The following is a 12,009-nucleotide window of genomic DNA, read 5'->3' on the forward strand; positions in this document are numbered from 1 at the left end:
TGTTAATTGTGGATAAACAAGTAATGGCTTCTAAGATAAGGCTCAAGTTTTAGAGCCAGCTCTGTTTTCTGAATGTGTGCCTTTTGCTCAGCGCTGGCCCATTAGGAAGGGACGGGAGATCAGATAGCAAGGCCACATCCCGAGGAAGACTAGCATTTCTTCTGCGTCCTAGGAGCTGAAACCACTTGGCTGATCCTGAAGACTGCATCACCACTACTGGAAACTAGCTTTAAAAAGTCTCCCCGGTGCAAAGTCATCTTTTGAATTTTCTCGCGTCTCCCCCTCCCACCCCCCGCCCCCAGCTATATATACTTTTAAAAATCATGGTATACAAACCATTTTGTTCCATTCGTTTCACATATTTTGAACTCTGGGGGGGGGGGGTGAACATAAGCTCTCCTGCGCGTTGGGTAAGTGCTCTATCATTTTCATGTTGCACACTATTTCTTCACATGGTCATAATACACTTAGTCTCACTTTTGTTATTTGTTGGTTGGAGCTTTTTGTCGTGTAAGTAGAACTTTTCTTCTTTTAAGTCATGCCTTTGGAATCAGTGCCCTGAGAGGCTGAAAACATTGACATTGTGTGTGTCTTTTGTTCTGTGGACCCAGATAACAGCTGAGGACATTTAATAACAAAGCAAAGGGGACAGCCCTCAGATATCTATATCTGCATACAAACAAAGCTGTGTGCAGTAAAAACGTATTGACACCCACTATGCCACAGATTCACACTAGCAGGAAACGGGGGTGGGGGTGGGGTGATGACTAAGGGGCTAAGGGGCAGGCCCTGCCCTTGGGGAGCACAGGAGCTGTGGCCTTTCAACTTTCTCTCACTAAGACACAAAATATTCAAGACTGCTAAATAGATGACCTTTGCGGATGCTACCAAATTATGCAGAGACATAAAGCCTTGTGCCTTCCTGTTTTTTTTTTTTTTATATTGAGTATTGAATGAAGTTACTCTTACCTATAAGCATGGTTATACAGAGCCAGGCATGGTGGCTTATGTCTGTAATCTAAGTTCCAGGCTAGCCTTTGTGTAAACGTGACACCTTGTCTCTAAAAACCAAGGGCCAGGAAGATTGATCCATTGGGTAGAGTTAGGCTTTTTTCACCACACCTGGCAACTGGGTTTGAACCCCCAAATCTACAAGGGGGAAGAAGAGAACTGACTCCTATAAATTGTCCTATGACCTCCACAGACATGCTGTGTTATGTTATATGTATGATCACACACACACACACACACACACACACACACACACACACACACACACAAATACCTGTAAAAATCATAATAAATTGCTGTTTGAGTGGCTGACTTGAGTTGCATAAGAAATTGTACAATTAATGTTAGTTTGGGATTAGGACAGAATTCCCAACAATTTCTTAAGTGTCCCAAGACACACATTCCTATCATTTTGTACAATGCCATGATGCAAAGTGGCATTCTAGGCACTGACAATTATAAAATCAAAATATTGATCAATTCTAGAAAATGATGAAGTTACCCTATGTCCTATCATATTAAGAATTCAGCCAGGATTTAATTCTTTATGTAAAAATAAACAAGAACATTACCCCATAGGTAGCAGGTAAAATTTTTTGTCATAAACAACTAGTAAAATTATGTGTATACCAAAGAATAGCTTTAAAAGGTTTTGTGTATGTTCCTGTGTGTGGATACATATGTGTGGGTACAGTATGTATTCACATGTATGAACGTACAAGTAGGGGTCAGAGTACAACCTTGGTGTCATTCATCATCTTCCTGTGGTGAGATATTATTTATGATTTATTAGAGCTTGCCTGAGGATTCAGAAAGCAAAGTCAGCTATAAGCCATAGGAGCCAGGCACACATCTTTAATCCCAGCAGCCAAAAGCTAGGAGGTGGTGGTACATACCTTTAATCCTAGGACTCAGGAGTAAGAAGAGGTAGACCGATCTCTCTGAGCTCAAGGACACCCAGGGATACATGAGATTGAACCAGTTGAAAAGAGTAACAGATCACTTGCCTTTAATTCCAGCACTAGAGGGCTATAAAAGATAGAGGCAGGGTCTTCAGTATTCGGTAGGGGGCATTCATTCTCCAGCCATGCTGAGAGGCAGCAGGATCAGCCCACTCAGCCTGAAGTTAGTGGTAAGAGCTAGTGACCCTCTGCTTTGCTTTTCTGTTCTTCAGCTTGAAGTTTGAACCCCAGTAGCAAGCAGTCTCTGGGTCATTTATTATTATTCATGTTACACCTTCCACCTTTTGTCTGAGCAGGGGTTTTCATTGGCCTAGAACTTCACCAAGCAGACCCGGGGCTCCAGGATCCCATCTCCCCCATCCATCCTGCAGTGGCTGGGATTTCAGACTGTCGTCACTGAGCTCAGCCTTTCACATGAATTCTGGGGATCAAACTCAGGTTCTCACACACTGAAGTCCAACACTACTGACAGAGTCATTGCCCTAATATAAAATAAACAGACTTTTTCAGTAATTGTTTGGCGTGTATACCTATTATACATACCTATATACTTGAGGTAAATTTGTTCTGGGTGAAAAGGAGTTGAAAATGGAAAAAGTTTGAGGAGATCTGATCTAGAAAACCGGGATGAAGTTGATTACTAAGAATGAACTAATCATTCCCGGACACAGGCCTTCGTGCTGGGAGAGAGGCCAGATGATCCTTTCATGTGTAAATCTGTATACAGAGCGCCACAGAAGGTTGGCCAGAATGGCAAGGACACAGGAGCTGTTCATTTTACAGATTCATTCAACCTGGGTCCAGCTTCCAGAATGAATGGGACCGAGAAGAACTGTGGTGTCCAGAGGGAGTCAGTGGTCTTGGAGTTGGCTAATCTATCAAGTGGTGGTTCTAGCCTGAGAACACAGCGACTAGCAGCTTGCCAGAAAAAAAAAAACAAAACAAAAAACAAAAACATTTCCAGTCTTGAAACTAGTGCTTAGGAATGTGGGTGGGACAAACAGATAAGTAAACTGTAGACTGGATAGTGACAGGAAGAAGGTTAAGGCAGGGGAAGACAGGCGTTTTAGAGAGGATGTTTAAATGGCTCTCAGAAACGATCTTAGTAAGAAGATGGTATCTGTACGAAAAAAAGCCTTGGCATGTCTGAAGGAAAAGGGTATTCTCGATGAAGGCCTGGTGGTGGCAAGGCTCTGAGTAGGAGGCCTGTGTGGCTAAGGTTGGAACGTGCTTCTGGGGTAGTTCACAGCAGAAAGGGTTAGGAAGCGTTCCAGGCATTGGTCCATCCAGCACATCAGGACTGAGCTGTTGGGAAGATCAGAACCTGCCTCCGTTTCCAACTCTAGCCGGGAGGAAAGGTTTCTAGGAAAGTCCTGGAGCCTAATTATAACCCCCTTCCCCGTTATAGACTTATTAGCATTTGGAAGACTTCCAGGGTAGCACAAGGAGCCTGGGAAGTGATTCTGTAGCAGCCCCTAATTGCTGTGTAGCCTTAGGGGTGTCTTTTATCGTCCGGTAGCCTCAATTACTTCATCTGTAAAATGAGACTAGAGAGCCTTCTCATAGCGTCACGAGAGATCGTTGAAGGTACCTCTTACACTTCCCTATAATGTCCAAAAAGCAAAAGTGAAAACGGCTGTGACTTCACTCAGCCCTTTTCGGCTTTTTGCAAAGCACACTGCGTGGGTTTGTAGGACCCACCGTGAGTAGGGACACGGTTCAGGTCTCACCCAGCCCGCACACCCGGCTGGGAGCCGCAGAGCGGCTGTGGGTAGCGCGGAGGCGACGCGGGAGGAGGTGCGGGGGTGCTGGGCGGAGCCGCAGAGCCCGACCGGGCGACCTGAGTCTGGCGAGGTACTGTGAACGCGTTGGGAGTGGAGGCTGAGACCGGGCGGGGCTGCAGCGACACGGTTGAGGGCGGATCTGTCCCCGCCCTCGCTCGCGTCCCCGCCCGCTCCAGGAGCTCCCAACCCGCGCGGCGCGCTCTTTCTCCGACAGCTGCTCTGGGAGCTCTGCGCGCCCTGCTGTTCCGTGCCTGGCCCGTCTGTCCCCTCTGATTGTGCCTAGCGATGACCACCCAGCAAATTGTCCTTCAGGGCCCGGGACCCTGGGGTTTCCGCCTCGTAGGCGGCAAGGACTTCGAGCAACCTCTCGCCATTTCCCGGGTAAGAGTGTCCTGGGACGCGCGTGGGAACCGGGCGCTTCGGTAGGGTGGCGGCGCTGCGCCCGGAGGGGAGTCGGGGAGGTTGGAGCCCGCGGCGACCGCGGCGGGGCACATCAAGGTGCGCTGTGCTCTGAGCGCTCTGTGCCATCCGCTGTCCCTTCCCCGCCACTTCGCTCCGGGGCAAGCGGGCTCCTTGCTTGCCGCGCCAAGGCCAAAGACAGTTTTCTTTCTGCGCCCCGGAAGCGTGGCATGGCACGCAGACGCTCTTTGTGCCCGGGCGTGTAGACTTGGAGCTCCGCAGACCCCGCGCGCTGGGAGTTAGCACGCCCTGTTCTTCACAGTGGAAGAGCTGGGGAGCGCTGATTGGAAGCAGCAGAAAGTCCTGGAAGGTGAATGGGAGTACAGAGGAGTTCCCTGGAAGGCGAGTGGGATTCTTTTAGCTAAGAACTGAAACAACTACTTTACACTCTGAAGGTCTGACCCCATAGCTGCTGGCTCTCAGCTCTGTAAAGCCTTTCACAGGAAACAGCGGAGTTGGGAAGTAACCCCAGATAAACCTTCAGTAGACTCGCTCTGCCTCAGGTGCTTAGATCACCTTTCTGTCCTCCAGGTTATCTGTGATAAGTTCATTTCCTCCTGGAAGAGTAGTTCCAACCCTGTGTGTGGTGGCGATGACTGAAAACCTCTTAGCTGGGCCTCATCTCCGGGAGGGCTGGTGGCCCATCACAGACTGCTAGACTTGTGATCCATAAATGAAATGTAACCCCCTGTGAGACTAGGGCTCAGCATTTGAAGGTCCACACTTTGGGTATGTGATCTGGGCCAAACAAGGTCTATTTCCCAGTGATAGTCAACGTTTTTTGCTCCTTCAGATAGAATGGGTGTGTGTGTGTGTGTGTGTGTGTGTGTGTGTGTGTGTGTGTGTGTGTGTCTTACTAAATATCTTCTGATTAAGGAGAGAGGGGGAAACTTCAGCAATGCTTGGTCTAGAGGGACCACATTCTATTCTTTGGTACGTTTGCTTGCTGAAGCTGACCTTAAACTTGGTTCCCCAGTTTTGGAAATACCCCTCTTTTCTTAGAGGGATTCTGGGATGGAAGTAGAAGCTAAAGATCCTAATGGGTCCTCTTGACGTAAGGCCATGCTTCCAGCCCCTGAAGGAGATGGATGGGAGTTGCAGAAGCACTCCTGGCTCCCCTTGGCCTTTCTGCCAGCCGCAGGGCCTGCAGCTCAGGCTTTCTTACAGGTGGGCCTGGCTCAGCAACCAGCTCTTTGACTATCCTACTCCAAATGAGCAGGCAGCCTGGTTTTCCCCTTGACCATGTCATCGTCCAGAGATTTCTTTGTTATTGGAGATATGAGATGCTTTCCCACCCTCCAGTCAAACTTCTCAAGTACGGGAACTGTGTCTTAGCCAACCTGACCTGTTAGACTAAGCCTGGCCCAGGACTGCACCTGACTGTTCCTAGTGTGTCCTTGCAGACAGAATGCAAATGCTTCCCTATGGAGGGCACTGCCTCTGCACATTTAGAGTTGGTTACCTCATAGGCCAGTTGTTCCCGCTCTTTGTGTCTATAATTAACCTGTCAGTCCTCTCCATTTCCAAGAAACCTTCTTTTTAAGCAGGGGAGGATACAGTGGCAGTCTGTTGGAAGGGTAGTCTTGGCTTGTCATTTGGCTGCTTCTAACACCACTGGGAAAATAGCACAATGGTCCATCCGGCACAGTGTAGAAATGAAGCTGGCATGGACTGGAAAACACACCGAATCCATTGCTTTGGACCTTCATGCATTAATTAATTTTACTCCTTTTTATTTTGAAATAGACTCTCATGTTGTATCTCAGGGTGATTTTGAACTCTGTATGTCGACAAGAACTTCTGATCTTCCTGCCTCCCACCTTCTGAGTGCTGGGATGTGTGGCACATAGCGCAGGGGATTGAACCCAGACGTCATGCATGCTAGGCAAGCACCCTACCAACTGAGCTACATCCCTAGTCCATACTCCACACTCATGGTGAATGAGCACATGCCAAATGCAAACTCCTCAGACCTGACAGGATACAGCTCTAGAGGGAAGCTAATCTTCATTATGCCTTTGGCAAGTGTTTTAATTGAAAAGTGAAAATGACTCAGAGACATTGTCATTGTGATACTGGCTATAATTTACTTGCCTCTTCACCTTATCACTGCCTCTGTTCACCTCTTGGGACTGAGAAAGTGATTGTCATTAAGAGAATGTGTCATGGGTGGTCTGGGATCTGGCATTGGTCTGGAGTCTAGTTCTTGTCCAAGCGGTACCTAAGGTAAGCACCCAGAGTTTATTTATTTTTTTAATCACTGCAGTGGGGTAACAGCAGCCCTTGGCTACCAGTTGAAGAATGTCTAGTGCTCTGTAAACAGAGCATAATGGTGAGGAGCGAGCATTGGTAAGAGCTCTGCCCACCTTCTGGCTGCTGTGTGCCACATTTATTATCCTGGGCAGATACAGTTTGCAAGTACGTTTTTTTTGTGTAAGTAGACTTGCAGGCTCCACACCAAAGCAAACCATAAAATTAGGCAGGGAGAGGAGTGCCTCTTATTTAAATAACCATGTTTGTTTTCTCTTGCGTGGATTATTCTGGTGTTGGCCCCAGTCTTTTGTTAAAGTGATGAAGCCTAGTAGAACTCCATAGTATGTGCACAGGAGATACTCTTTTTTTTTTTTTTTTTTTTTTTCTAGGCGTATTTTCCCTGACTATGAAATGAACACCTGTAGAGCTGCACCCTGACCAGGATATACAATGTTGGTGGTGCATAGAAGCTTGGTGATATAACCCTGTCCTGACAGCCAGTAATTACTCTGTGCTTTTCCTCATAGTTTTACAGACTAGGCATTCTAAACACTAGATGCTGAATTTGCCCTGTTTTTAAACATACTTATATAGGGTATTTTATATGCATTGTGTGTGTGTGTGTGTGTGTGTGTGTGTGTGTGTGTGTGTGTGTGCACCTTCTACTACTCCTTTGTGCTTTCATCTGTTTTTGTGAGAAACTTAAATATCACAGCCCAAATTTCTAACAATAAATGGATATAAACTAGTCTTTTCTATCTAGAATCTCATTTAAGACTCACCTTTGACTCCCTGCTGTCATGTAGTGTTTAACTGCTCTCTGAAATGTTTTTCTGTTGGTTCTTGTTTCAACAGTGTAGCCCCCCCTCCCCGGTGTGTGTGTGTGTGTGTGTGTGTGTGTGTGTGTGTGTGTGTGGCCTCCTCTATGTAATTTCACATTTCCTCTAGTAGCTTTCAAGGGAAACCTTCAGAGAAGTCCACGCCCATGCTGAAATCACTTGCTGCTGGGCTGTGCTGACAACTAAAAAAAAGACAGGAAGAGGCGGAGCCAGCGATAAGGGGATGCTCTTAGTTGGAGTTGCCACTTATTTGCCCCTTGAGTCCTGGGGAACCCTTTGCTAAGAGCCTGTGGTTTTATACTAAGTGTTTGTGCCCTTGCCCAAGGACCCCGAGGGGGTGCTTAATAATGGTTACTCTGTAGCCAGAGGTCTTTCTGATTTTCAAGAGGGTTATTTCCAGATTCAAGTAGAGTTCTACATCGTGTCATAAAGGTTGGAAAAGCAGGGCTCATCAGTCAGGTTATAAAAAGGAAGACAGATCTAAAACTGCCCTGTGTGCATAAAGGACCCGAGCTGCATGCATGCATGCATGCATCCTGCACAGTAAATCACTTCAGAAGAGTTAGCCGCTCCGGCTGATCAAGGCTGAGCTGGGAGAAGGGAGGCAGATGGACCCAAGAGAATGACCTGAAGCGGAAGCTTGGGCCTCCCTTCCCAAACCTCTAGGATACTGGCCACGGAGGTTAATTTTCTTTTTAAAAACAGGTTCTGGTTGCTTTTTAAAGTTTTTAGATTTATTTATTATTTTATTGTATAGATGTTTTGCCTACATGTATGTATGTGAACTATGCATGTGCCTGTGTAATTGTCAGACGAGGGTGTTGGATCCCTTAGAACTGGAGTTACTGGTGATTATGAGTTGCCATTGGGTGCTGGGATTCAAGCCCAGGTCCTCTGCTAGAGCAGCAAATGCTCTTAATTACGGTGCTAACTCTCCGGCTCCAAGCTGGACAATGAATGAAGCAGGGACAATGGCTTTCAGATGTTGCATTGTGGGTGGTACTCTCCTGGGCTGATCAGGTCTGGAAAAGGCACCCAGTGGCTGTTGTGTCTGTGCCGGCTAAAGCTGACTCCCAAGCTGCCTACTTTCCTCCAGGCCATGACTTGCTAATGTTCTGTGGAAGACAGCAAGGCTGGTATCTTACTTAGTGTAGATGGGGAAGTCCAAGTGCCGGCAGGTTAGGTAATTTGTTTTCATTTACATGTTTAAAAAAATTGGCTCAACTGCTTCTTAACTTCCTTGTAACAGAGTGATTGGTTACAAATGGACAAAAGTGCTTATGTTATAAAATTAACTTTTTAAAGCATGGTTTATTTCTAATGGATCTTAGGGGGAAAAAACTGAAGTTGGAGAAGCTGAAAAGATGGGACTTGGTCCCGTGTTCAGTGTCAGGATTCAAGCAGAGCTCTTGCCCTAGGCAGCTCAGTAGATGACCCTGTGACCCTGTGGAAGTCATTTTCCTTCTTTGTAGAGATAAATAAGATGATAAATAAGATGATAAATGATAAATAACCTAGTGGTTAAGAGTGCTTGTGACTGTTTGAGAGGACCAGCTTTCAGTTCCCAGTACCCATGCTGTGTGTTTCACAATTGCCTATAACTCCAGCTCCAGGGGGACACACTCTTCTGGCCTCCTGGGACACCAGCACACACATCAAGTGGGTGGGAATATAAGTTAAAAAGTTATTTCTAACAAGCAAATAAGTTGTATTTGTACCCTTTGAGTAACAGAGCCTAGCATCTCTCATAGCATTACTTGTGCCTTCAGTTCTAAGTTGATTAAGAAAATGTACTATAAATTCAGGAATATTTTCAGATGGACATGTATTGCTAATCAGAAAAGCATATCTGTTGCTGGGCTTGGTGTCGCACGCCTTTAATCCCAGCACTCAGGAGGCAGAGGCAGGCGGATCTCTGTGAGTTAGAGGCCAGCCTGGTCTCCAGAGCGAGTGCCAGGATAGGCTCCAAAGCTGCACAGAGAAACCCTGTCTCAACAAACCAAAACAACAACAACAACAACAACAACAACAAACAGAAATAAAAACAAGCACACCTATTATAGACACAGAAGAGATTCATATGAGAAATATTTATTTTATCTACTTGCAGTAATCAGAGTACTTAAAACATATGTAGTAGGCCTTGAAAGTTACTGCTGGAAGTATTTAATGAATACCTTGTGAGGTAGGTACATTGGAGACCCTCATTTTACAGATAAGGACATTGAAGTATGGAAATATTGCTTGCCTATGGCATACAATAGTGAGTGACTATTGGATCAGCTAGCTCCAAGGCTTGTTCTCTTAAAGTCAAATATTTTAATAACCACTAATAAATTATGATTTGCTAATTATGCGCTTACATCACTCTCTTCCATACAATCTAAACCCATGACCAAAGTGAATACAGTACCAGAGTGTATTGTTCAGCAGGCTGCTGGCCAGGTAGCTTTAGTCACCATTCCGCTTCCTGATAAGCCATGACAATGAATATTGCATTGCAACAGTGTTATTCAGTGCAGAACTCCAGGAAAACCTAGTGCTGGCTAAGCATCAGTGTGAAGAGTACGACCCTCTTGGGCTTCTTACCTGACAGCCACTTGCATCTGTGAGGATTGACTGGGATACCCGTTTAGATCAGAGTGTCCCGGGAAGGAGCAGGGCCCCTCCTTGACCCTTGTGAAAGGCCTGAAGCCATAGCCTCACTTGGGAGAGGTTTTATTAGTCCTGGGGTCCTAAACCCTTATGGGCACCAAGAATGGAAGAGCGGAGGAGTTAAGGGCTGGTTAGAGAAAGGCTTGTTTAGGTGCTCACAGAGCATCTGGGGACAGTTTATGGCAAATGACCATGACCAGATGCTTCTTCAGTTCTTCTGTCAGTTGGGCCAAGTTCAAAATTCAGTACACCTATGTGGTGGTTTGAATAAGAATGGCCCCCATAGACCTGTGTATTTAAATGCTTAGTCACCAGGGAGTGGCACTATTTAAGAAGGATTAGAGGTGAGGTCTTGTTGGAGAACAGGTCTCTGTGGATGGACTTGGAAATTTCAAAAGCTTGTGCAGGTGCCCAGTGTCTCTGTTTCTCTTGCTCTGCTTTTCGGATTAGGATATAGCTATCAGTACTGCTCCAGCAATGCATGCTACCATGCTGGACTACACCTCTGAAACCGTAAGCAAGCCCTCAATTAAATGCTTTCTCTGATAAGAGTTGTCTTGGTCATGCTGTCTCCCCACAGCAGTGTAACAGTGACTAAGGCATGAGACAAAAGTGTTAGTAATTTCTGTATGGCTCTAGCACCTTTATGGTTGCTATACTGTTTTTAGCTTCATGGTGGAAGAAGTGGACAATGATCCGTCACAAGATCTTTGCGTACGTCGAATTCCGTCCTTGGTACTAACTGCCATGTGCACGGAAAACAGCACACTGACCTCGTCAGAGACCAGCTTCTGAACAGTGCTTCCAAGTGTCATTTTATAGATGCCGTATCAAATCAATTAGCTCTATAAGCTCAGCTAGTAAGGCCATAGGTATGACTATGTAAGATACAGATGCCTAAATGCACAGGATGCAGAGATGATTTGCATTATCAAAAGTATTCTAGAAGTGCTCATACTTCTAAAGCTAACAGTTCTAGCTGGATAATTAATAGAAATGGCTCCACTTTGAGCATCAAGAGTCATGTTTGAGAACTTCCCTGTGGCAAATTTTTCAATAGCCTCGAATTAAAAAACATTTTAGATTTACTTATTTTTTTTATGTTATATGTATGAGGGTTTTGCCTGCATGTACGTATGTACAACATACCAATGCCTGGTACCCATTGAGTTCAGAAAAGGGTGTTGAACTGAGTTTGGGTCCTGTGCAAGAGCAGCAAGTGCTCTTAACCACTCAGCCTCCCTCTTGCCCCATTAGTCCTAAATTTTAAATAATTCAGATGACTACTACCAACAATAATGTGTAGGTAAATTCTGGTTGAATCACATGCCATAAAACCCCACAAGACTGGCAAGATGTCTCCACAGGTAAAGGTTCAAAATTAACTTAGAGTCTTAGATGTCAGAATTGGGACCAATCTTTGCCAAAAGGTTTGTGACAAATGAGGTTTGAAAATCCATGTTCAGTTTCTTTATGGCTTGCTACGTCCATCGGTACATCTTTCTTGGGGAGAGAATTCACTAGGCATTTTGGTGACAGTTTGTGTTCTTGTCTGTGTGTACGTGATACTTAATAAGTTTACATGTGATTGTCATAAATGACCAAGAAGCCAGGCATGCATGGAGGCTCAGGAGGCTGAGGCAAGATTTAAGTTCAAAACCCTTGAGCTACACAGTAAGTTCCAGTGTAGCCCGAGGTGTGTGAGATTCCGTCTGAAGAAAAGTGAGGAAACAATCCCAAATCCCTCAAAGCAGAAGGTCAAAGTGTGGGAAGGCAAAGGTCAAAAGAAAAAGAAAGGAAAAGAAAAAGAAAAAGAAAAAGAAAAATGCCTTTCTAGCTGCTGTACTTCTCGGAGGCAAAACTGTTAATGTCTGGTTATAAAGTGTTGCAGCCTGGTTTTCATGGAAGTTACATTTTCAGAGTTAATTGCTGTATCGTGGTGGGTCATGTAGACGTCATTGTTCTGTATTTTCTGTCATAATTTTGTTAGAACAAGTGAAGAATTAAAGACAGCTCAGTATCCTTGGGAAATGGCATTCTTTGGCT

The 12,009-nt window shown here is 45.4% G+C and overlaps 1 protein-coding gene across 1 annotated transcript in view; it reads left to right on the forward strand.

Annotated features, from left to right (window-relative positions):
• The first annotated feature begins 3,925 nt into the window (after positions 1-3,925).
• Pdlim1 (PDZ and LIM domain 1) overlaps positions 3,926-12,009 on the forward strand; it is a 44,777-nt gene continuing 36,693 nt past the window's right edge. Inside the window, exon 1 of the mRNA XM_027407402.2 lies at positions 3,926-4,138. Coding sequence (XP_027263203.1) covers positions 4,043-4,138 — 96 coding nt within the window. The 5' untranslated portion in view covers positions 3,926-4,042. The remainder of the gene's footprint in view (positions 4,139-12,009) is intronic.

The sequence above is a fragment of the Cricetulus griseus genome, chromosome 3 (genome assembly GCF_003668045.3).
Source record: "Cricetulus griseus strain 17A/GY chromosome 3, alternate assembly CriGri-PICRH-1.0, whole genome shotgun sequence".
NCBI lineage: Eukaryota > Metazoa > Chordata > Mammalia > Rodentia > Cricetidae > Cricetulus > Cricetulus griseus.